Here is a 27,757-nt window from a genome sequence, read left to right as displayed (position 1 = left end):
CACACCAAGACCAGTGGACTAGCCCAGGGCTAAGGAAACCGAGATGGGCACCGCCCTATGCGCCACCAGGCGCGGGAAGGGTTTAACTTAACTAACTGAAATGTGCCGTCAGTCGGTACGAAGAGATGTATTGACATCCAAATGTCACCTGATAAAACAGTCCGTCACGGACCAGGTGATGCGTCTCAGTGTGCCTACCTTTCTTTAGTACTGTTTGAACCATAGAAGAAAATGCCTTGCTGTGTCTTTTAAGACGTTTGGGAATAGTTGGACATTACTTTGGCCATTTTGTGTCACCGCTACATCTGCTTGGAGACTAGATAGTTCAAGAACCGCCCTACAGCGATGAGAGCTTGGCTTTGTGCTTAGGCACGTCCTGGAAAAGAGTGGACGAAGAACACATCAGTGAAATGTCATAGACTGTACAAAATGAGAACTATACAGTTACGTCGATAAAGACTAAACATCGAGGTAGTAAGATATGCCAAAAAGCAGGTACTCAAGCAACTGGATATAAGAGTGGCATTTTGTTGAGGCGCGGTCACATAGTTGGTGCGTTCGCCCGACTTCCGTTCGTTTACAAATATTGAATTTCTGGGAATGTGAGGGTAATTCTGACATTGTGGCCCCTGTTGTAGTATGTAGGCTGGCTTTGTGACACACTTTCCTTTCTTGTGTCATTTCTATTATGCCCGCGCATTCCATTCATTGGTTAAAAAGATTCCGACAACAAAATAAGCAACATTTATTGATCTCTTGCCTTTTTTGAGAAACGTTTTGTGTTACCTTGTCCACGTGCAAGAGGTCATGGGAGGTTCATTATCATAGATTTATTCACCGTCGATCGCACGAGCCTCGCTTATATGTGAGGGGGACAGTTTTGGGGCGAAAAATACGCAAGACCATCTTAAGATCTTAAAATCAGCCGACCTTCCTGCGATCGCGAAGTACGTGCGAAGATCGTATATGATGTGAGGGGGGGGGGTATTAGGACAGCTATGCATGTGTCCTACAATGTTCAACTGTCTTGATGCACAAAATGCTCTCTTGGGTCCTTGTGGGTAGTTGGCTCAGTCACTGCCTGCTTGAAAATCCTATTATCAAAACCGTACGACGACCGAACGGCCTACATGTGACCGCGCCCGTTTTACGAGTTGTACCTGGGGCGACTTGGCATATGAAGCCGAAGGTGGCGCTGCAGGACACGTCGTTCCAGTATCCGCACGTGCAATCGTAGGGCCGGTAATGAACGCAGTCTTCACCGCCCTCGTGGTCATCCGGCTGTCCAAGGCCCCAATCACTGATTTTTTTTTTTATTCAGCAGCAATGTGCAATACAGGACAGAGAAGTGATGCACTTTAGCAATATGCCAATATTAAAATCACCTCTCAAAAAAGATAACAATAAGATAACAATATCAAAACAAACAATTCACAGCTATTTGCAATAACTAGGTTATTAGATGGTTGCAAAGCGTGTGGTATTTACGGTTAACTGGAAGATACTGCTGTTTGTATGATGTGACAGGAAAGGTGAACCCCTTAATAGTAGACGGATGCGGGCTGATTCGGATAAACTGCTGAAGTCAAGAGTATTACTGTAAATGCATTTAAGTTCGCGGGTATTTAATTTCGCGGTAGCGGGAAAAATTACTTTTCGCGGTGGTTTTAATTTCGCGTTAACACCATAGACTGCAATTTAATACCATAATAGAAAAATGTTCGCGGTGGTTTTAAGTTCGCGGTAAAGGGGTCACCGCGAAAAACGCGAACATTAATCCACCGCGAACATTTCTGCATTAACAGTACCTAGCAGATTCTGTAGGAGTCAAGAGTATTACCTAGCAGTTCTATGTTGTTGTTTCGTACCTGAAATTGCCCAGTGGAGTACCATCCATCCACTCAAAGGTGCCTTCTTGGCGTTGGTCGTTCAGGCCGATCCAAAAGAAAGACCCGGACGCGCAGGTATAGGAGGAGATGAGGAAGGCGTAGGCATCAGCGTCCCGGGGCATGGCGAGGGTGCCGCCGTCAAGACGGCAGGTCGCGGCCGCTTGGCTGAAGGTCTTGTGTACGGTGAAGGCTCTGTAGCAGGTTCCGCGCCACTGGTTGTAACGTTCGGGACAAACAACTGGAATAAAACATACCAAAATTCATGTTAATCCGCCAACCCTTTGTTGGGTTCAATTCTGTACTTAACCCAAGTAGTGATGAAATTCGAGTGAAAGTAACCTGATTATACTTCATCATTATATGGTCCGCCATCTTGGATTTTGACCAATTACGTCATTACATTAGCATGAATTTGAATATTTAATTATAGAGGTTACATTAACTTTTATAAGATATTAAAAAATCTGAAAACAAGTGTGGTTTAGCGAGAAAACCTTAGGGGCAAATATCTAAGAATCAAACAACAGCGTTCAGGGTAAACATTTGATATGGCTCATATTTGAGTTTTTGTCTGAGTATACGACAGCTACCAGAATTAAGTCACAAGAACCCAGATTTTAGGACCGTGTATTTGATAGACCGCTAAGGTCTACACTCTGCACCTGATACCAAGGTGAGTGAATCAAAACCTTCACTTTTCTGTTTTCTTTAGCTCTAAGACAGCCAGAAATTCAAATTTAGGGACAGCTAAAATGATCTACTCTTGGTTGACTACACTCCTTGGCCAGTTTGGTACTCTTATGGCATCGTAGGATCTGCTTGGAGATTACGAATACTGCAAATGCGTTTAAGTTCGCGGGAATTTAATTTCGCGGTATCGAGAAAAGGACTGTTCGCTGTGGTTTTAAGTTCGCGGTAGCACCATGCACAGTAGTTTGTTACTGCCATGGAAAATGTTCGCGGTGGTTTTAAGTTAAATTTGTAACGCAAGAACCGCGAACATAAAACCACCGCGAACATTTCTGCATTTGCAGTAATGTACCTGTGTTCCTGTAGTCAACACAAGCCAGACAGTCACAGTGGGCTGTGGTGTTGCCGCACCAGTTTCCCGGGGAGCAGCACGGGTTAATACTTGCCGGGTCGCATTCAGCAGGGTTACCGTCTTCAGCGGGGTAGCCCTGCCCGCATTGCCAGTCATCACGCCACTTCTTAGTAGCTATCAGGAAAAAATGCCGGAAGACTTTTAAGGTTTCGCTTTATAATGATTAGTCATATATGTACAGGCAAATTTCAACCCGATGGCTAGAGCCCTATGTTGTTAGACTTCTTATAATTTCATTTTTGTTCTCGGCTTAGGCCACAGCAAGTAAATCATATGGATGACATCCTATGTAGACTGAAAAAATAATGTGATGGGCGTAAAAACAAGCTGGGTAAAAAAAAGATGTCAAAATGTTCAATATAGACACCATAAACGTTGTAACAAGAACTGAAGTGACAAAACGTGGCATCATTCATTCCTGTATTAAAGAAGTGTACTAGTGTAGCAAAAGTGACACTGGTATAGTATACTGGCATCGCTTACCAAGTTAGCAACTGTACTCATGGCTTCAATATTGGTTGCACTTTTACAACTATCCAACAAGTTTCACTTCTGCAACTATAGTCATGGTCAACTTCCCTAGGCGGTACAAACTCAGGCAAACTCCTATATCCTATATGATCTACCAACTTCATGAAATTATTTTCGGATATTCGACTCACATTGTGAGGAGTTTACAGCAGGTGTAGCCTGTTCAGTTTGGCGCAAACGCATTGACGTTCCACCTAGACAAGAAAGTCCAGCGGGTCCCATCAACCCTGGAGGTCCCCTGTCACCAGGTGGCCCAGGAGGCCCAACAGACGCAGGGCCAGCTGGCCCCATGTGGCCCGTTTCTCCTGGAGGTCCCCTTTCACCGGGTGGGCCAGGAGGCCCAACAGGGCCATATTCTCCTAGTGGCATAGAGTAAATAAGAGTAGATGTTAAGATTTGGTAAGATTCCTTTTACGAGAATGTCAGTCTCATAGGACACATCTGTAAGCTGACGTACACATCATCTCTGGAGGTCCCCTTTTACCGGCTGTCCCAGGAGGCCCAACAGCCCTATGTGGACCATTTCTCCTGGATTAGATTGTAAGGTTTGGTATCAGCCCTACAGTTTCGACAATGGCTAAACGTACAGTCCTATACGAGAATGGCAGTCTCTGTCACGTAGGGCACATCCGTGGGCTGACTCAGGTCTGTTGTAGAGTCCACTACCGCCCCCCGTCTTAACCTCACTTTTTAAGAATTGCTTACTTTTCAGGTCTGCTTCGAGTAGCGCAGTCTTCTTCTGGAGCTCGATCACCGCTCCTGAAAGAATAGTTACCTTAACCGTTTATTTTTTGAAGACGAACTAAAAGCTGTTTTCAACAGGGGTTTCCATCCATAAGCTAGTGTCATCCTGAGGCATAAGACAACATTTAGATAGTCAACTCTGAAATAAATGGTAAAAAAAGTCTTTGTTTCACATTGGACTATCTAAATTTGTCTTCAGACGTTTGTATATCACTTCATAGTTAGGGTGTAAAACCAGATCTCTTCAGTGTCACTGAGGCTCCCTTTCCACAAGACTGCGACCGCACTGCGCTCTCACTGCAACCTAAAAAGGTTGCGTGCAACCTTCGATGTCATCCTGGATACTGAACCCACCACACTTATATATTGTTATCGAAAAAAAATAAGAGTGCTTCCCTGTTGTGTTGGAACAAAGTTTAAACTTTTTGACTACAGTGCTTCCCTGTGATCTTAGGTCTGACCAAAATGGCTCGAAACTGACCTGTAAGATATGCCAACAGTATGACCATGGCCACGGTGATCAGCACACCTGTGGCGAGCAAAACCTTCTTGCAGAGGTGAGACAACATCTTCTTGTGGTCAGGATTGACGTCGTAACCTGATGTTTAAACAAACAAGAATGGTTATCTCTTAAGGCATCTTTCTAGCCGCATTTAAGACACCAAAGTAAGCAACAATCAAAGCAATGGGTAGCCTGAATTCATGAAGTAAGATTAAGCAAGGGTACAAAAAGACTGTTTTGTTTTGAACTTCCAATCCATTATGTTGTAGGCAAGTCTTTATTTCGTCGTTTGGAATTAGCAACATAGTTCACATAACTATCCAACACATAGTACTAATTTGTAGCCAAAATGCCTTTACAGTCATTTTACGAAATAAAATGGGGACATGTATTGCAGTACATTACTAGTAATCTGGTCGATATGTTTAAAGTTACTTCGGAAACGCATTGAAAATTATCAAAAAGTGCATAGCAGAGGATTTGAATATTCATATCCTCAACAAAAGCAACAACAGTACGACAACAGGATCAGGCAACTAATCTCCAGGCAAATCTACCAGTGGCATAAGATAGTATCAAAGCTGGCTAAGGAGTACAGCTGGCCAAAGGGAGTCATTAGACACTGGGAGCCAATGCACACTCCTATTTTGGCTTCACTTCTCTGGCAGCTTTTGATATTATACTACCGTAGGATCTGCTTGAAGATTACAGGCAACAACTTTACCTGCTTTTGATGTGTACACGGGATTGGGAATTCTCGCAGCCATGTGCGCAAGTGCCCTCCAATTGGTCTGGGCTGGTTTCATGGGCGTGGTGCCTGCAGAAAAATAACACATTATGGTACCCTAAAAGAGTTCCGAATAAAAAGCTATTTTATTCTACTTTTCATTGCGAGGCAGCTAAGGAATTGCAAGGAAGCAAAAGGACTATTAAAACGTTGATAAGTTAGAGCATATTTGATCAAAACGTGTAATAATATATAGATGGGGTCATAGATTGATAACAACAACCGTTGCTAAAGGTTTCTCAAAGCCGAGTCTCCTAAAACAATGGTTGATTTTACGAGTTCTGCTCTCAAGAAGAATGAAGGTTTCGGCATCTAGACTTGACCATATATTTGAGAGTACAACCGAAGCACCTTATTATTCAGGCATCTGGAGAACAACTTAAAATATCAATCATGCTAGGTGTAGCAACAGCCATATCATACTGTTGCAAATATGAAAACAAATCTGTTGGAAATACAAAATTCGTCTGTCTTTGTCATCACCATAAAGGATGTAGAACGAATCAAACATGAACGCATTCTCGTAAATTATCCAAATATGTTTTCAGTAACCTATTCATTCTAAGAACGACGAACTAAGACAGATACTAATTTAGTTGGCAAAGATAGCAGATATTCTCCAAGCAGTGGTTCTTCCCTAAACATGTTAACGTGTTTTTTTCCCGTCGGCCAGTTTGGGAAAATTTGCCATTTAATTTGAAGAAAACGAGACAAAGTAGTAAACTTGGCAAAATACACTTGAAACACGTCAAAATCAAGTCGGAGTCTAACCTCTGCTTGGAGAGTAGATAGCAAGAACCCTTAACTCTTGTCCTGCTCAGCCCATATATATATATATATATATATATATATATATATATATATATATATATACGGGTTGCACATATATGATGCCCGTATGTTGGTCCAGTATCTTTAGGGGTTTTGAGCACTTCTTACTTAAATCTGACATACCGCAGCAAACCGCATCGATCGGGGAAATAAATCAGCAGCTGAAGCACATAATATGTCAGATTTTACTGATCTGAGGAATTAACCACACATATATGGGGGTTATTTTGGCAACAAAAAGTCTTCGCAGGACAAGGGTGTACCAGTAAATGGCAGTTTTCCCCAATTGAACACAAAACATTCTACCTGCTGTGCCACAGGTAACCGCCGCTGCTGAGATGCCTCTGGTCAGATCTCCAGTCGGCAGGAACACGTCTAACACCAGACGAGACGTTGCTCGGTATGAGTGCTGGTCTACAGCCCAGACAACTTATAAGGCGTATGCGGCATTTACATTTTCTTGCCGATCACAAAGATTTTCACATCAATGGAGGGTGTGTCATGGCAAGAAGCATTGTTCGTAATACCGGGCCTCATTTGCGTTTCAGTCAACCGTACTTCAAGTGTTGAAAGAGTCTTCATGAGTTATCATCTCAAGAATATAATGCATGATGTGGATGGTGTGTTTCCCTATACAGTGTATCTGTATCCATCAGCTGTCCCTTTGGTGCTATGTCGCTGGAGATCTTTACTGTTGTGTTTCAGGAATCTGCCTATCTTGTCAAACAGCTCTACGCGGTTGCATGTCAGAAAGAACTCTCTTGACCTGTTTGTTCAAATGTCAAATGGCTCGTTCTTTGACCTTCTACGTCGGTTTTTAAGCTTCAGAGGCTTTAAATGTGCTTACCAAAGAGTATCAAAAGATATCTGAGCATCTGAAAGGTGAAAGGTTGACTGTCACAAAGGACATTCTGGGCCTTTGTCTACATGCAAATGTCAAGGGGTCGCTCTCTGAGCTACTACAACTCAACTGCTCAATAAGCTCCTGAGACTTTAAACGTGCTTATCAAAGGGTATCAAAAGAGTTCTGGATGTCTGAAACTCGTGAGACACAACTCACTGAAATGCAAACTCCTTCTCCGGATATGGGATACTGATGAATAACTATACTAAAGAAAAGAATGGATGACTCATGAACACGTACACTGGACAGGCGAGACTAATATCCTGGCTGAAAACTATGGGGTAAAAACATCGACTATCCATTTACTTATATTGCAGGGAGTAGAAAACGCGTTTAACACTGAAATTGAGCCTGATCCTCTTGATCCCCACTACTTGTCAATGAATTTCGAAGGAATTATGCTTGAAAACCTCAAGGTTGAGTAGATGTTGTTGTTCCTTACTTGAGAGCTGTATTTTGAGAGGGTTAATATGTAAAATGTAAAGCAGATTATCCAAAAAAATTGTTTATGCTTATGATATAAGAGAATTCTCAGAGCCTCTGACTGAAGTTCGCTTCTTACCGCTATATTTAGCTGATGTAGGTTGCGCTTTTGCTTATCCTGGTTACAAGAATTCTCCAATGTACTATATTCTACCAACCTGATGAAATTATTTTCGGATGTTTATGCATGTTGTGTTGACATTTCTGGTCTTTCGGTGTAATTCACAAAAGTTTGAATACTATACTTGAAAAACTATTTCTCAGCCAGATTTTGCTCTTCAATGTGTAGATATATATTTAGCAAAGGCATACTTTGTCCCGTAAACAGGTTTACGTTTCATCATTTTTTCACGGTACCCTCTCTCCCACCGCCTTTACCTCCCTAAAAGAAGTCAGGTATCCATTTTGATGTACAAAAGGGTAGAGTGAAAGGGCACTATATTGGAGCCATAATGGGATTCGAACCCATGACCTCTGTGTTCTGGATAAAAAATTCTGCAGATACATATACACCACACCACACCACACATGCACGTCGGAGGCACGCGTCTAGTTTAAACATTGGTCTGCTGTAATCGCCCACGCACAGAAAACTTCGACTTTTATTTAAACTGAGAAGATTATTCTCAAAAAATGAAGTTAGCCCCTGCCAAGATGAGCCAGATTTTGCTCTTCAATGTGTATACACCCGTGTAGAGGTGACAAGTTCGGAACCATGATAGGACCCTCTGTATTCCGGACCGAACACCCTGCAAATACATGCACGACACACAAACTCACAGGCACGTTGGCGTGTAGTTTAAACATTAGAGCACATGCTGATCGGTCTGGACTTATCACCCACGCACAGAAAACGCGAAGGTAATTCTCGGAAAAATGAAGTTATGGAGGATGAAGATGAAGGATGGGATCACGTGACAAGCCGTCATTGCCAGACGAATCAGCGTCTTTTTACTTTTCACTCCTCACTCGGCGTTCGGCAGGTATGACAGGAGGCAGCGTCTTAGAAATCTGCAGCTTATCTTCAGGTGAGAGGTAATAGATAATGTCTTTTAGTGAAATATCTGTTAGCACCCATTATTTTTCACCAGGTACGTCACTGTGTCTATTTGTCGCCGGGTCCCGTGCTAGTTTTAACTCCAAGGTTTGCAGCTCCGTAACTCCACACCTCCCTCGCTGTAGGACCCACACTTACAGATCTGCATTCATCCCTTATGCTTCCCGACTTTGGAGCGAATTGCCGCAATAGGTAAAGCAAGCTCGACGCCTCAGTATGTTCAAACAGAGATTACTGTCCTTGAATGCCTAATTTATGTTTTAGATCACATCTTGAATGTAGATTTATTGTATTTAACGTTAATAGTTTTTAACCAATGCTCCACCTTCTTAGTGTATTAATGTAATGTACATATGTATTCATATTGATGTGTGGATCACAAACCAGCCTACTGCTGCCTGTGATCCACGAGTATTGTATTGTTGCAATTCCAATAAATCAAATCAAATCAAGGTTAAAATCCCGGCCTGGCCCAAATATAGCTCGATAGCCGTAGGGTTTAGACCCAAAAGTGCAGAAAAATATAGCTCACAGGGCTGCTTTTTCCGTGCAATTGTGACTGAAGCATAAAGATAACAGCACGTGCAGATTGGTCTACTGTAACCACCCACTCACGAGCGGCAACGTTACTTGATAAGTCCTAAAGTTGCCAGTGTTACATAGCATGAGCTGTGAAAACGACACCATCACATTCTATACTGTTATACACTATTTGTTTGTTTCCTTTCATGTTACCTGCAATTAGCCCTCGGGCAAGAATTTGCAATAAACTGTTATTATCATTCTAGGCCACAAAATTTCGCTTTAGTTTGAAAACGGCAGCACCAAAACTGTGGTCTTTGCTGAAGTTGAAAACATATGAACTATTGACTTATTCATACCTGACAGAAGACGAGAGAAGAGATTATCGGAGCAGTGGTGAAAAGCCTACCACGCAGTCCCATAGAGAGGCAGACAAATTAACATTAAAACACAGTATCTGATATCTGAAAATAATTTCATCAGGTTGGTAGAACATAGGACATAAGAATTTTCTCTTACACAACCAGTTTTTCTCACCTGTTGACGTTTCGATGTCTGACAGACATCGAAACGTCAGCAGGTGAGAAAAACTGGTCGTGTAAGAGAAAATTCTTATGTCCTACAGTATCTGACACTTTTCTTGGCAGCCTTTACAGGAGGCACAGCGGCAGATTCTCACAGCCTGACCTCAGCATCTATATAGCTCATCTTTTCAAAGGTATGTAAATGTCTGATTCAGTATGTCTACATTTTTTATGATTCTCTTTGGAAGAATAAAAAATTCATGTTTAATTTCTAAATCAATCTAAATCACGTTTGTTCCATTTTCAGCAGACCACAGGAAGGTTTCTAGTTAAGACACGAGACGAACCGCCTCCAGGTTAAGACTAAGGCAGAGGAAACTTTCGTCACAGGCCCAAGATCACCTCCTCCGGCCAAGAGCAGCAAAACCATTTTTCCAACTGTTCCCGTAACTATCAATGGTTAGACTGTCTCATTGGTATTTCTGTTGACTACAAAACACATTTGATTGGTGCACTCTACTAATAACATAAGATTGTGGTTTTAGTAAACAAATATTAGAGTAGATTTGGTACAATAATACAAAACTCTGTGTGTGCTTAAATAGTAAACCACTGTTTCAATCCCGACGAAATACCTTTAAAGTTTTGACCCTGAAGCCAACATACAACACCACATCCAGCATGTCATCCAGCATGATTGTTGTTCAGGTTTTGATCCTTACCCTTATAAACGTACCGCACAATTGCGAAGCATCAGCACTTTCACAACTTCTCTCTCACGGATGTAATGTTCAGGATAACCCGTTAGCCCAAATTTATTGTGACAACAAAGGTTTAACGCGAGTTCCCAAAGACCTGCCCTCAAACCTCTTTGAGCTTCATCTTCCCAACAACGCCCTGACCACGTTCCCCTGCATAGCTCTGCCTTATTTGAAGAACATGATCTTAAAAAACAATACTATAAGTTACTTCCCTTGGTACTGTCTGAAGAACATAACCAGACTAGTTCACTTGGATTTGTCACATAATCAACTCTTCTGTGTCAACCTCTATCCTGTGAAGTCTTTCCTTTCGAACTTAGATATTGTTAACATTTCATACAACAACCTAAAAACATTGTCTATGTGCGATCTCGGGTGGAACGAACATGTACCAAATGGGACGCATATACCATACGCACCTTTCATAGCGGGTAACCCTTTCCACTGTGACTGTGAGATAACTTGGATCATTGATTTCACGATAAAGGTGGAAAAGTGCCGAAATGAAAGATCACAAAGATGTCAACATTTTATCAGGACAACTGATATTGCATTTGAAATACACAAAGACCAGTCTCTGTTCCGCTGTAAAACGCCACCTGAAGTAAGAAACGTAGAGCTCCACAGATTAAGTAGATACATCTCAGGATGTTATGCAGTCTGGGATCCAACAGGTGTAAATAGTAGAATCTACCTACCCGAACCCTGTGATCCCAACAGTACCTGCCCCACAGAACGCCAGGACATTCGTCCCTCTGACGTCATCACAACGTCATTGTTGCCACTAGCAATCACTGGTCCAGATCAATCTAGTGAGAAACCAAAACTGCAAAAGGCTGAAATAGATGAAATATCTCAAAACGATACAAATAATATATTGACAGATTTGCAGGATGGCGCCTCGATAGCCACTAGAAATTTCAATCAGGTGACAGATGTGGAAGAAGGGCCCAATGCTCACGCAGTGCCCATTACAGAAACTCCAAAGAATCAGGAGACGTCATCTCCTCAGACCGTTGCCATGGCATCAGCCTTAGTGGCGGCTGGATCAGTAACTTTGGGGATAGCTGTCCTCTGTAGCATGGGTTTAGTTGTGTACTGTGCACTGGGTAGGAAACGATCTAACAACGCACCTGCGCAACTCGGTCATGTAACCAACATTGCGGCTGGCCAAATTGTAAGTAACGTTTGTTATCAACAAACTACGACCAGTCAGAACATCCAGGCTGATGATCAGGAAGGCTGCAGCAATGGTCCGGAAACAGACTCCGATTTCTGCACATACGAAACTATACCTGAAACAGTTGAACCGTACGCAACGGCTCATGGTTTTGATGTGCCTCAATATCATATGGGGGAAATTGCAGACATGACCAGTCCTAACGAAACAGAAGGTGTTAGTACCTTACCTGGTCCAGAAGCACAGGCCTTTGATCATGCCTGCCACCATGGGGAGGTTACTAATAACGACAAGGTCGAAAGTGAGGTGGTGAAGTCAGATACAGATTTCTACGTAGATGAGCTTAAAACTAATACGATTGAACCTTATGAAACATCTCCTAGTGTTTTTGAAGGTTCCAAAATGTACGGTCAGTCCTGCATACAAGAAGCTACAACCAACACATCTGAACCGTATTCAAAATCGCGTCTTGAGTGTGACGTATATAACCGTGAACAAACCGGTACCAGTGGAGAAGGTTCCAAACTGTACGAAATCGATTAATCTCCAAGGAGATCCTACGGTAGCACAAGATAATATCAAAAGCTGGCAGAGGAGCGAAGCCGGCTTATGAGTGAGTTTCGCTACCGGGCAAATAGACACTCCTAAGCCGGCTTCACTCCTCTGCCAGGAGATTAGAAATTGCTCCCTCATCTGTCTATTCATTTGGGAACGCAAAATACATCGACTTTGTATTCCAAAACCTCTAATTGATGATGCACATAAACCTCTTCATGGGTACTATACTATATACTGCTTAAACCGCTACATGTTTCTCAGTGGGAATTTGTATCATGATACTTTACGCTAACGAACGCATGCAAATCAGTCACAGACAACATTGGAAAGGCATCACGCATGATGCAACGTCATGTTGTACGGATGTCTTTTTTGCTAATTCTCATCTTTATTTTACAAAGCCTAAATTGTAACGTGTGAATACATAGCGCACACATGAGCTACGACAATGGAATATCCATGATTGAATGATGCACACGTAATTACCAATGCACAGACTTGTTTAACTACAGAATGCAAAACAAGTGGAGGGCGTAAACATGATAAGTGTAGATTCAGACTGCGACAGCAGATCAACTGAAAAATTGTTAGAAATTCACGGTGTCAGTGTTTTTGTAGATATAAAAGTACATTTTTGTGACTTTCAGTAGTGATGCAACGTCATGTTGTATGGTTGCTTTTATACGCTTTTTTTCATCTTTATTTTACAAAGCTTGAATTCTAACGTGTAAATATAAATATATATGGCTCACACATATGAGTTACGACAACGGAATATCCAGCAATAAGTGATGTACATATAATCACCAATGCACATACTTGTTTGACTGCAGAAGGATGCAAAACCAAGTGGATAACATATCAATTAAGTGTAGATTCCTGTACAAGCAACTCAACTGAAAAATTGTTAGAAATTAACGGTGTCAGTGTTTTTGTAGATGTGGTATGTAAACTAGATGTTTTATTGGTTGGGATATAAAACTAGATGTTTTACTAGTTGTGGTTTATAAACTACATTGTGACTTTTATCAATGGTTGACACACAGAATGATACACTGACTTTGTATGTTCGTAATGAACGCTCTGCAACTTATATATAACACCTGTGACCAACAGATGTTTAACGTTTCGGAGAGCTAATATGGAGGCTGCGTAAGATGTTTGACTTTAGCAAGTTTTGCTCTGGAAGGAGTGAATGTTTTAGCACGTGACGTTCAGTACATTGTGGTTGCTGAACAGTGTTTTGTGCCAAGAAAGGTATTGCAACGGCAAATAAAGTAAAAGTGTATACGATATACTTGAATACATGTTTTCGAGTTTTCGAGTTGTTCGAGTTGAGTTTGAGTTTATTGGGATGCCCCAAATGGAGGTGATATCCCAGGGCTCACATTAATAAAAATAATATACAAATATTTAAAAAAAACACAATAATATACAAATACAGATCAGATCTGACATACATACAGATCCAGAGAATCGCGGTCAGAGGTCATACTAAAATATACACTAAAACCATTATGATTCGTAGAATTGATCTATCATCCTCTTGAACAATCGCGTATCAGATCCAATTTTAAAATGACACAACTTTACCGATCTATACGCAAACGTCCTAATTTCACCGGTGCCCATCGGTTACCGCATTACGTCATGCAACAGTTTGAGGTTTTGTCACGTTTTTTCCCACAGTACCCTCCGTAAACGACGTCAGGTACTCATTTTGTAGACACCCGAGTAGAGTGCAGAAATCCCATGAAAGTGGCTATTACCTGGTCACAAGTTCGGAACTATGATGGGATTCGAACCCATGTCCTCTGTGTTCTGGACCAAACATTCGGCAGATACATGTACGCCACACGACCCCTCAGGCACGTTGGAGCCACGCGTGTAGTTTACCGAAGTCAGGTGCCCATTTTATTGACACCCGGATAGAGTGAAGAAATACCATTAAAGTGACCATTGCAAGGGCACAAGATCAGAACCATATTAGGATTCGAACCAATGACCTCTGGGTTCTGGACAAGCAACTCGACAAGCGCGCCACACGACCCTACAGGCACGTTGGAGCCACGCGTGTAGTTAAACATGAGAGCACATACAGATTGGTCTGCTCTAATCACCCACGCACAGAAAACTGATATTACTCTCGAGAAGATGAAGTTAGCCACTGAGAAGATTAAGGGTCATCACGTGTCCAGCCGCCATTGCTAGACGAATCAACGTCTTTTCTCCTCACTCCGCATTCGGCAGGTGTCACAGGAGGCGGCGTCTTCGAAAGCTGAAGGCTTATCTTCAGGTGAGCAAAGTAGGAAAATTTCAGAATGTAATGTAGCCATTAAAATCAATCACAAAATATAATGTCTACCTAGAGCCTTTGTTATGAAGCTTGTTCAGTGGCAAAATATGTCCGTTGCATTTTGTTTGATGTTGGTTTGCATTATAATGTGATTTTACATCAATAAGTACAAACTGTTTTATTTTGACATGTGGAATTGAGAGCAGGACCTGAGACATCCGAAAGGAGTGGCAGATTAAGGCCTACGTCACATTAACAAATCTCCAATTTACAGGCATTGGCAAATGTATAGTCGACAACAACGAGACTACATGTGCATTTTCTATATTCAGTTGTATCTTTAAAAAAATTACATATTTGCCAAGACAATATACTTTCATAAATATTTCTATTAAGAGGCAGCATTGTCTTAGTTGCAAAGCGATTTTTTGTAAAAAAAACAACGTGCTTTATCAAGAGATAAACATTTGAATCATATCTGACAGCAGAGTCACGAGAGAAGAAACTGAAGCAGACGATTAACTTTTTCTCGTGCCCTTAAGAGAACTGTTACATCATGGCAATGACTATTTCTCGTGTCCTTAAGAGAACTGTTACATTATGGCAATGACTTTTTCTCGTGTCCTTAAGAGAACTGTTACATCATGGCAATGACTTTTTCTCGTGTCCTTAAGAGAACTGTTACATCGTGGCAATGCCTTTTTCTCGTGTCCTTAAGAGAACTGTTACATCATGGCAATGACGAAATACTTCCCATGCAATCTCTAACAGAGACAGACAATTCAGCTTCTTGTTTTCGTTCCTACGCCATTGCAGGAGCTGTGAGGGCGCCGCAGTGGAGCTTATTTCTCACAGGCATGACATGGTACTTTTAGAAGGTAGGTACATGATCAAAATGATCAAAATAATTTCTTGTGAAAAATGCAGACGTGTAGAAGAAAACAGCCATTCTTGTCCTCAAAGCCACCCAATGGCTTATTCTAGATAAGCAATGTCATGTTTTCAAAACATACAAGCTAAACTGACTAATCTGTCTGGTAATATAAAAACAACTATAAGAGATTATCTTTGCATGCTTTTCAGGGAAATCATGCCATAGAAGCATTTATCACGTAGGCGGTACTATTCCGATATCCCTTACTAATACTTAAACCTTCGTTTGGCATTTTGCGATATCTTACGTTATTTTTATCGCTAGGAGATCGAGGAAAGGCCTTATATAAGGGCGCATTATTCGGTCCACGACGTACGTGAAGGTGTGGTGGAGACAGCCGTATATCTAGGAACAGTGGCGTGGTCGGTCCTGACAACCGTGTGGACAGTGGTGGTTAGACGTCATGTACTTCCTGTTACTGGAAGACAAAGTCAGTGCACTGCAGCGCAATAGCAATCTCTCCACTTGGCTGTTGCCAAGTTTGCTACTTTCTATATGCGATATGACAATTGAGACGATGTACAATAAGTGACGTGGGGTCGTGCGACGTGTTTGGTCCGAAAGCTAAGAGGTCCCCACTTCGAATCGGATAACGATAACGAAGAAGAAGATATAAAAGCGTTGATAACGTCTTCTGCAAACAAAGCTTACAGCTATGGACAAGATGAGATGTAAGGGAAGTTCTGCATCATTTTCAAGATTGCCAAACTTGTTTTTCGTTTCTGCTTTGATCATCACCCCTCTGATCGGAGCAGAAACAAACGCCATGATTCAGAGACATTCTCCTATAGCAGAGTACCGTCAGTCATTTAGTCCCTCTGACGACTCTGTTTCGCCTTTGCGTAGGAGAATGATCCAGAGATCACTTGTGAAACTACTAGTTCAAGGATGTTCCCTGAACGATTTTCGCAATCCTGTGATACATTGTGACAACAAAGGTTTAACAAGTGTTCCCAAAGACCTGCCTTCATGTCTCTCTGAGCTCCAGCTTCCCAACAACGCCCTGACCACGTTTCCCTGCATGGCCCTGCCTTATATCAACACGTTAAACCTTAGGAACAATGCGATCAGTTACTTCCCTTGGTACTGTCTGAAGAACATGCCCAGGCTAGTTCATTTGGATCTGTCTCATAATCAGCTTTTCTGTGTCAACCTGTATCCTGTAAAGTCCTTCGTATGGAACTTAAAAATTGTTAACATTTCCTACAATAACATAACAACATTGTCGCTGTGCGATCTTGGGTGGAATGTGCATGTACAAACTGAACGATATATTATACAATACGAACCCATCATAGCGGGAAACCCTTTCCATTGTGACTGTGAGATAGCTTGGGCGATTGATATGGCGATAGTTGCGGAAACGTGCCGAAATAAAACGTCACAAAGATGTCAAATTTTCCTCGGGACAATTAATATTGCATGTAACATGTACAAAGACCAGTCTCTGTACCGCTGTAAAACACCACCTAGAGTAGAGAACGTAGAGCTCCACATGTTATATAGATACATGAATATCTCAGGATGTTATGCAGTCTGGGATCCGACAGGCGTAAATAGTACAATCTACCTACCCGAGCCCTGTGATCCTAACAGGTATTGTCCCAGAGAACGTCATGATCTTCCTCACTCTGACGTCATCACTTCTTCATTGTTGCCACTAGCAACCAGTGGTCCTGAACAATCTAGTGAGAAAGCGAAACTGGCAAAGACTGCAATGTATGAAAAATCTCAAAACGTAACTTATCATATCTTGAAAGATACGAAAGACAGGTACAATACTACCTCTCTACACATGACAAAAACTCCGACGGATCAGGAGACGTCATCTAAAACCGTTGCCATGGTATCAGCCTGGGTGGTGGCTGGATCAGTAGTTGGAGCTGTCCTTTGTGGTGTTGGGTTAGCTGTGTATTGTGCATTGTGTAAGAAACAATCTGACAACACAGCTGCGCATCTTGGTCACGTAAACAATGTGCCGTATGGCCAAGTTGTACATAACGTCTTTTATCGCCACACTACAACCACTCAGAACACCCAGGCTGATGATCAGGAAGGCTGCAGCAATGGTCCAGAAACCGACCAAACTATACCCGACACAACAGAACCGTATGCCAGGTCGCCCTATGTTATTCATGTACCTCAATATCATATGGGGGAATTTGAAACGGCAGATCAAACTAGGCCTAATACAACCGAAGGCATCAGTATCTTGCCTGGTCCAGACGCACAGGCCTGTGATCATATTACTGGTCATAATGTGGAAGTTACTGATGACGACACGGTAAATAATCGAACGACAAAGTCAGATACAATGCCTTGCATGGATGGGATTACAATTGAACCGTATGCAGCATCGCCCTATGTTTTTGATGTGCCTCAATATCATCTTGGGGAAGTTGAAATGACAGATAAGGTCAGTACCAATAAAAAAGAAGATTCCAACACTTCAACTGACAAAGGGGCACAGGACACTGAACTGGCATGTCTCAATGAAGAAGATCTCGATGCAAATGGAACTGACGATATAAAGCAGTGGTTTGATAAAATTATGGCCTCTGGTCTTTAAAATGTGATGACTTCTTGACTTAGCAAAGTAAAACTGAAGAACAACTTCTTGTCTTACAAGTAGCAAAGTAATGTTTACACGTAAAGAAATGATGATATTACCATCCCACTCCAAAACACAGCTCGTGTTTTATTGGGAACAGGATTCAACCAAAACAGGGTCTACCAAAAAGTCAACAAAATTGCGCTTTCTCTGTACACAAGAGGAAGACATCAACTATTGATTTATTCTTACCTGACAGCAGACAAAGCCACGAGAGAGAGAAGATTGTCATAGCAGTGATGAAACGCAATCTCAACCAAAAGCAGACATTTAACCTTTACACATCTTGTTTTTCTCGAGTGTGGTATTACGGGAGCTATTATCATATAGGCGTGATGAAATGCTTCCCTTGCAGTCTCAAAGAGACGCAGACAATTAAGATTGAAACATCTTGTTTTTCTATCCTGCACCATTGCAGGACGTTCTCTGGCACACGGACAGGTGCTCACAGGCCTGAATGTAGCTTACAATTGTAGGTACGTAAATGGTGCATTTAGTCTCTCAATGGCATTCAACAATATTCATGTTAACTTTTGAACTAAAACATATGTAAAACAGGTCATTGAAGATTTCCATGAATTGATATAGGACAGTATTGTCCCTGTTATCAAACCTCGCTAAACTGTAAAGAAGATGCCACAGATCAATGCTTTTAAGACAGACTCGAGACTTGCTATGCATAAATGGTTCTTATGTACATGTGCAACACTTCGTCTTTTCCATATGTCACAAATTTTCCAACAATGTCAGTGAGTGCAAAAACGCACATTTGCCACGCAATTCCTTTTTCTCAGGTTCTATTGAAAAACAAAACATTCCTGTTCCATTTACAGCAGATCACAGAAACGTTTCTACTGAAGAAACCTCGGACCTAGGTTGGGATACACTCAAAAACAGAAGAACAGCCAACAGACTTACCATTCTCCAGAAATCTAGCCCTGCCGGTCGATCATTACTTGCAGCTGAACCCTAGGCAATCTCGACATAATCATCCAAATTCATACAATCCCATTAAGACTAATAAAGACTGCCTCAAATATTCATTTTTCCCAAGAACTACTATCGATTGGAATACTTTACCATACTCAACCACCCTTCAAGCTAACCCCGTCAAGTTTAAGGAAGAGATATTACAACATCTGAGGAACGGCCAATAAAACAACAGCACTACGCCCTGGGTGGTTTGCCCCAACTCAAATTAGGGGTGTTACCCAGTACCATAACAAGAACAAGAAGAAGAACCTAAAAGGCTCAACATTCAGGGTGTGCAGTCTTTTATAAAAGAGTCCTTAGTCATCACATCCTCCAGCCAGGAGCAGGACCGACCGTGTACCCAGCAGGGCCCAGTCCTATCAATGGTCAGACCTTCTAACTGGTATTGAATGGACAATACGTACAATTGATTGCTGTGCTCTACTGTGCTAACAGAGGATGTGTGGTGTAGAAAACAAGAGGTTTGAAAACAATTTGAAACTGTGTATGTGAATAGTAAACATTGTTTCATTCCCCAACAAAATTTCTTTTTTCTATGTTAGGTCCCTGAAGCCAACATACAACACCACATACAGCATGTCATCCAGCATGATTGTTGTTCAGGTTTTGTTCCTTACACTTGTAAACGTATCGCACAATTGTGAAGCATTGGCAATTTCACAGCTACTCTCTTACGGTTGTAACGTTCAGAATTGGTTTTGGGCACCCCAGATACATTGTGACAACAAAGGTTTAGCGAGTGTTCCCAAAGAACTGCCTTCAAGTCTCTCTGAGCTTCAGCTTCCCAACAACGCCCTGACCACTTTTCCCTGCATGGCCCTGCCATATTTGAACACGTTAAACCTAAGGAATAATACGATCATTTACTTCCCTTGGTACTGTCTGAAGAACATGTCAAAGCTGGTTCATTTGGATCTGTCACATAATCAGCTGTTCTGTGTCAACCTGTATCCTGTGAAGTCTTTAGTACCGAACTTACAAAGGGTTGATATTTCCTACAACAACATAAATACACTATCTATGTGCGATCTTGGGTGGGACATGCGTGTACCAAATGGGAACCATATACAATACGAACCTATCATAGCTGGTAACCCTTTCCACTGTGACTGTGACATAGATTGGGTGATTCATCTCGCCATAATTGCAGCTAAGTGCAGGAATAAAACATCACGAACATGTGTATCATTTCTCGGGGAAAATGCTGTTCTGCGCGCCGTGTCCAAAGACCAGTCTTTGTTCCGTTGCAAAACACCATCTAGAGTAGAGAACGTAGGGCTTCACAGGTTGAACAGATACATGAATATTTCGGGATGTTATGCATTCTGGGATCCGACAGGCGTAAATAGTACAATCTACCTGCCTGAGCCCTGTGATCCTTACAGTTCCTGCCCAAAAGAACGACAGGACCTTCGGCCTTCTGAGAAACGGAAACTGCAACAGGCTGAAATATTTCAGATATCACAAAACGTTACTGATGACTTGAAAGTAACGCCACAGACCCAGGACAGTCCAACTCCGCATCCCGTTGCCATGGCATCCGGATTGCCTGCACTAGTCGTCGGAGTGGTCAGTCTTGTCTGTGTTTTGATGGTAGCTGCGTATTCAGCAAAGGGAAGAAAAAAACATGACCACAAACATGCTACAAATGACCCCGTAAACATGGCGTCTGGCTTAGCTGTAAACAACGGTGTTAACCAGAACGTCCATGCCGATGTATCTGCTAACATTGCCCGTGATAATGATCAGGAAGGCTGTAGGGATCATCCAAATTTGGAGGATTCCTGTATGCAGAAAACTCTTCCGGACAGCATTGAGCCCTATGCAGAGACCTTTGGTTACGATGTGCCTCAGTATGGTCTCGAGGATGTTCAGGATAGTGGGGAAACCATGGCTAGCTGTAAGGATACAGAGCATTTCAGCACAAGCCCAGATACAACACAGGCCTGTGAGCATATTTACCATAATTCAGAGGTGTTGTAGGCCAAAGGAGGTGAAAATACAGAACCATGAGATACATCTCCATACACGGGAGATAGCTCTTCTCGGGGTAAAGATGGCTCAACCTTCATTAAAGGTAGTCACCATGCACCTTTACGTAAAATGTATAACCAGCCTTTTTAATTCCACACAAGGCGTAGTCATCATTTTCTTATGGCGTAGGGGTGTTTTACCCAGTACAGTCTGCTAAACATCGGTCTGTTTCTGCCGGCCTGTCTTTTTAGCTGGCCTTTTGAGTTTTCGCCGCCAGACTATCGCTGTATCTAACCCAACACCGTACAAAATTCCCCGGTGTGCGCTAATGCCCTGAGCGGGCGGGCTACACTCCCAACACCGTAGACATAGCGTCGAGCTCCAGATGGTAGGTTACCAGACTACGCAAGTAGAAGTCGACGCGAACCGCTCAAAATCAGGATATAGGAGAATTCTTGTACACAACCAAATTTAAACTTACGTGCTTACGTTTCGGTGTCTATCAAAGTCACCTTCCTCAGAGCTTCTGACTGGAGTTCTGCTTCTCGCCGCTATATGTAGCCGATGTAGGTGGCGCTCAAAATTAGTCTAGCGTAATGAGCGTCTGCATCAAGTATTAACGGAAGTCAACCTGTCGATTTAGAATCGCGTAGACACTGCAAATAACGTTGACAGTACACCTTCCTCTATGCCTTGCGCGTGAAACTAAAACAACATGACAAAGATACTGTAATCTTAATTAGGCCATTAAGACTTGATTAACTGAATGACATCATCTGGGAACCCCAAAACCGAATCGTTTATGCAAATAGCAATAGAAGATTTGCCCGACAAAAGTTGCCTTCAGTATGAAATCTAAGTAACCAGGAAGGATATCTAAGTGACCAGGATGACTTAAACACACAGAGAATGGTATTCCGAACAATTATCATTCTTGTTCCTTTACTTATTTTCTTTTTCTTTAGAATTTACTTTGGCATTCTGCGCCCTTAGAATCCGTTTTCCCATTTTTTTTTCAATTTAATTTATATATGTGCCCATTTTACAGCTGCTTTGCATGATTTACAGTATGGTTGAAAACTTTAATTTGTTGTGGAAACGGACGAAAATTTATGCCCGCCCGGATGTCACCCATATAATCAAATCAACATAGCCTTACCGGAGGGGATGTCATGCTAGCGTAATTAAGTGAAAAAAGTTTTATGTGAAAGTGTTCAATGATGTAGGAAAATAACAATATAAGTCACAATGTAATATAAGAAAATTGTTCGTATTGTTCAGATTGTTCAGATTTAGTATGAACTATACTATACATAAACGTGTTTTAGTGCTGGTGATGATTGGTTTTATCTGATATCAGTAGTGTGATTGATGTATGTTATGATAATTTGAGCAATGTATGAGAATGGTGGACGGTTTTCGTTTATGTTTCAATATATCTTTCACAGCAACATGAAAGTATAAAGATTGTATCATGAATTCATGTTTAAGGAAAATATCTTTTTTAAATTGTTCACTGTGATGCCAGAGAGCAAAAGTCATGTTTATTGCGCGTTCTTGTCTTGTAAGAAACAAGGTAATGATAAGACAGTAGACATAAACAGCACACACACACACACACACACACAATGCCGATGCTAGTTAAATCGTGTGTCTTATTGGGAACGGGATTCTCCACAACACAATTCGAAGGAAATCTTATAATACTGATGAGAAGATGCCTTTCTGATACTAGTGATAGACTTCAGGCTTTTGTAGATATGTCTTCAAAGTATTCATGATGTAGGAACATAACAAACAGAACTATTCATTTATACGAGTCACTATGGAATGTAAGCAGAAGGATTTTCACAACTATCATCAGTTGAGAATTTTTTGTGGCATGAACTACATGAGTTACCAGTAGTGATTATATTTATCACAGATTTATCTTAATTAAAGCATGTCAAGTTTTGTGATATGTGTGAGTGCCTGATAAAGGATTTTTCTTTACGTTGTCATACAACTTTCATATCAACATGTAAAAAATTATATAAAGATGTAATATTGTGACATAAACATTGATGTTTGTGTTTTCTTCTTTACAAATAGTCTGCTTCAACTTAATGTAAGATGATTTCCTTAAAGAAAGTAGGGGCTTTCAATGATATAAAAGATAAAAAGTTTGAGGGACCACGATCATGTTTTTTAAACATTGAAATTAATTGAGTAAACGTATATAGTACTGTAACGCTAGTTCACCTTTATCCGCGGGGTAACCTTTATCCGTTGTTCTTTAAAAACGGGGTATTTTTCAATAGGGATATCAAGTAGACGGACGGTGGTTTCAAAGTTAAACATGAACTATTGATTTATTCATACCTGACAGCAGACAAAGCCACGAGAGAGAAGATTGCCATAGCAGTGATAAAACGCCTCCCGTGCAATCTCAAACAGAAGCAGACATTTAACCTTTAAATATCTTGTGGGCAGTTACGGAAACTGCTACATCATAACCGTGATGAAATGCTTCCCTTGCAGTCTCAAAAAGAGGCAGACAATTAAGATTGAAACATCTTGTTTTTCTTCCCTGCATCATTGCAGGAGGTTCTCTGACACACAGACAGGCGCTTGTTGTTCACAGGCCAAGCTTACGCTTTGAAAGGTATGTAAATGGTTATTCAATAATCTTTGTGGTAAGTTTTTAACTAAAAGATATGTACAACAGGTCTTTGAAGGTTTCCACGGCATAATTTAGGACAGTATTGTCTATGTTATAAAAAATCTAAACTGGAGAGAAGGTACCAGATATGCTTTTGAGACAGACTCGAGACTTGTTCAAATGTAGAGCACTGTGTCTTTTTTATCGGCTCAGTCGCCATTTTTCAAACAATGGTCAGTCAGTGTAAAAGGTCACGAACCATGCACTACTTTTTTCTCAGTTTCCTTAGAAAACAAAATATTCCTATTCTATCTACAGATCAAAGGAAGGTTTCCACTGAAGAGGCCTAAAAAGATCAACATTTAGGGTCTGACAGAGGAACCTTTTATGAAAGACCAGTGCGTCATCACAGCCCAAAATTACCCTCCAGTCCAGAACAGCGTCGAAGTTGTTCCCAACAGGTTCCGTAACATTCATTGGTCAGACTGTCTAACTGGTATTTCCATTGACAGACTAGACTACAATTAACTGCTGTACTCTAGCTACTAATTACATAGGATTGATATTATAGCGATCAGATATTACAGTAAATGTAATACAACAACACAAATCTGTGTATGTCAATAGTAAGCCATTGTTTCATTCCCGGCAATTTTTTTTTTTGGGGGGGGGGGGTCTTGTCCATGTACAGACGTGACGCAAACAAATTACAGTATGATTGTCCTTCTGGCTGTGATCATTACCTTTATTAACATACCGCACAATTGTGAAGCATCAGCACTTTCACAGCTACTCTCTCATAGATGTAACGTTCAAAATTGGTATATTCTACATATGCCTCGTTTACTCCGGATACATTGTGACAACAAAGGTTTAACGAGTGTTCTCAAAGACCTGCCTTCAAACCTCTTTAAGGTTCAGCTTCCCAACAACGCCCTGACCACGTTTCCCTGCATGGCCCTGCCTTATATGAACACGTTAAACCTAAGGAACAATACGATAACTTACTTCCCTTGGTACTGTTTAAAGAGTATGCCGAGACTAGTTCATTTGGATCTAACACATAATCAGCTGTTCTGTGTCAACCTCTATCCTGTGAAGTCTTTCGTACCAAACTTAAAATTGGTGAGCGTTTTCTACAATAACATAAAGACATTGTCTACGTGCGATGTTGGGTGGAACTTGCACGTACCAAATGAACGACAAATATCATACGCACCTTTCATAGGGGGTAACCCTTTCCACTGTGACTGTCAGGTAGCTTGGATCATTAATTTAGCGATAACGGCGGAAACATGCCGAAATGAAACGTCACAAAGATGTCAAGTTTTCTTCGCGACAAATGATATTGCATTTGACATGTACAAATACCAGTCTTCGTACCGCTGTAAAACGCCACCCAGAGTGAGAAACATAGAACTCCACAGGTTGAATAGATACATGAATATCTTAGGATGTTATAAGGTCTGGGATCCGACAGGCGTAGATAATAGAATCTACCTACCCGAGCACTGTGATCCTGATAGTTATTGTCCCAGAGAACGTCAGGATCTTCCTCCCTCTGACACCAAAACTTCGTCCTTGTTGCCACTGACAACCATTGTTCCTAAACCATCGAGTGAAAAACAGACAATACAAAAGGCTGCATCAGAAGAAATATCTCAAAACGTTGCTGATAACATCTTGACAGATTTGAAAGCCCGGTACAATGCTGACTCTATACTCGTGGCAGAAACGCCAAAGAATGCGGTGACGTCATCTAGTCAAACCGTTAAATATGGCGCCTTGACAGCCACTAGAACCTTCAACCAGGTGACAGATGTGGAAAAAGGGCGCAGTGATCACGCAGTAGCCATGACGGAAACGCCAGAGAATCAGGTGACGTCATCTCCAACTGTTGCCATAGTGGTGACGACTGGATCAGTAGCTGGGGCGATAATTGGTGTGGGGTTAGCATTGTATTGTGCAGTGGTTAGGAAACAATCTAACAACGCAACTGCGCAACTTGGTCACGTAAACAATAACGCGGCTTGCCAAGCTGTAAAGAGCATTCCTCATCACCAAGCTAACATCAATCAGAACACTCAGGCTGATGGTCAGGATGATCAGGAAGGTTGTAGCAATAGTCCGAAAACAGACCCCGATTCCTGCTTATACGAAACTATACCCGACACAACAGAATCGTATGCCAGGTCGCCCTATGTTTTTGATGTACCTCAATATCATCTTGGGGAAGTTGAAATGGCAGGTGAAGCTATTCCTAAGAATGAGAAAGGCCCCAGCACCTCAGCCCAAGGTACACAGGACTGTGAACAAGCAAACAACAGTGGAGAAGTTTCCGATGAAAATAGAGTCTCTGACGTAAAGCAGTGGTTTAACGACATGATGACCTCTGGTCTTTGAAACGTGATGGCTTTCCGACTTACCAAAGTACTGGAGAAGAAGTACAAGAAATCTGAAATATTCTGATTGATTACTATAACGTCAGATAGCGAAAATTAACTTTGTTACGAGTTCTTGTAAAAAAAACAAGAACTCGTAAAAAAAACAAGTTCTTGTATTGCAAGTAACAACTTGAAGGTAATTGTTAGCATACAGAGCACTGTTTACACACACGATTGGACTAGTAAATGTATCATCATCATCATATCGTTCCGTGCAAGTACTGCAGCCAGGCCACGGCCTTCTCGTTAGCTTCTAGCAGGTCCCGGTTGGAGGTGTTGGGGCCTAATACACAGTCCTTTGTAATGTGTCCCATAGTTTGGGTAGGGTGGCCACAACGACACTCAGCTGAGTTTACCCGTCCCCATTTCAGTAGGTTGTCTCTGGTCCTACCTACTCCGCACCTGGCTCTGTTCATGTTCCCTTCGGGGTAGCTGAGTGCCATGAGGGAGGGACGCACAAGGGGTCTGGAGTAAACATTGTAAATGTATAAAGCAATGTATATATGTATGCATCTCCATTACAGACAACAAGTTCCAAACTCGTGTTAGATGAATTTTGCAAAAGACAGCGTTATTCAAGTCTTGAAAACCTTTTTGTTTCCAAAATACACTAGGGTTAAGACTTACCGAAAAGTTTACAAAACTTCACTTTCTCTGAGCGCAAGATGAAAACATGAACTATTGGAAGACATCTACTATTGGTTTATTCATACCTGACAGCAGACAAAGCCAAGAGAAGATTGCCATAACAGTGATGAAACACCTCCCGTGCAATCTCAAACAGAAGCAGACATTTAACCTTTAAACATCATGTTTTTCTCGAGTGTGTCATTACGGGAGCTGTTACATCATAGTTGTGATAAAATGCTTCCCCTGCAGTCTCAGAGAGTGGCAGACAGTTAAGCTTGGAACATCTTGTTTTTTGCTGTCTGCGTCATTCTAGGGCGCTCTCTGTCACACGGACAGGCGTTTGGTGTAGCTTACGCTTTCGAAGGTACGTAGATCGTTAATTAGGTCCCTCAATGATGTTTGATGATCTTTATGATAACAAGAATGATGTTTGATGATCTTTATGATAACAAGATACATGAAACTACAAAATATGTGAAACAGGTCTGTAAAGGCTTTCATGGATTCACATAGGACAGTATTGTCCATGCTATGGTGCCTACTAGTAAGACTGGAAATCAATGTTTTTGAGACAGTCTCGAAACTGTTTCCACACAAAGTGTTCAAATGTGGAGCAGTTTTATTGGTGAAGTCACGCTGTTCAGTGAATGCAAAGAGTAACATTTACGAACCATGCAATACTTTTTTCTCAGTTTCTTTAGGAGAAAAAAAACTTTCTGTTTCATTTACAACAGGTTATAGAATCTACCAAAGAAACCTAAAAAGGCTCAACATTCAGGGTGTGACAGAGGAAGCTTTCATGAAAGATCTATGTGTCAACCCGGAACCAAGATAATCCTTTAGCCAACAACAGCGACAC

At 41.5% G+C, this 27,757-nt stretch overlaps 1 protein-coding gene across 1 annotated transcript; it reads right to left on the bottom strand.

The window, feature by feature from the left end:
- Positions 1-1,849: 1,849 nt before the first annotated feature.
- LOC118431625 (collectin-11-like) lies at positions 1,850-26,711 on the bottom strand. Its single transcript, XM_035842866.1, has 8 exons — positions 26,660-26,711; positions 5,493-5,585; positions 4,748-4,864; positions 4,228-4,281; positions 4,007-4,050; positions 3,749-3,881; positions 2,932-3,105; positions 1,850-2,127 (listed from the first exon to the last, which is right to left on the bottom strand). Exons 1-8 carry the CDS (start codon positions 26,709-26,711, stop codon positions 1,850-1,852), a joined length of 945 nt encoding a protein of 314 aa, XP_035698759.1.
- Positions 26,712-27,757: the final 1,046 nt, after the last annotated feature.

This window comes from Branchiostoma floridae, chromosome 15 (assembly GCF_000003815.2).
Source record: "Branchiostoma floridae strain S238N-H82 chromosome 15, Bfl_VNyyK, whole genome shotgun sequence".
NCBI classification, from domain to species: Eukaryota; Metazoa; Chordata; class Leptocardii; order Amphioxiformes; family Branchiostomatidae; genus Branchiostoma; species Branchiostoma floridae.
The sequence above is the reverse complement of the archived record's forward strand: the minus strand, read 5'-3'. Positions and strand labels throughout refer to the sequence as shown.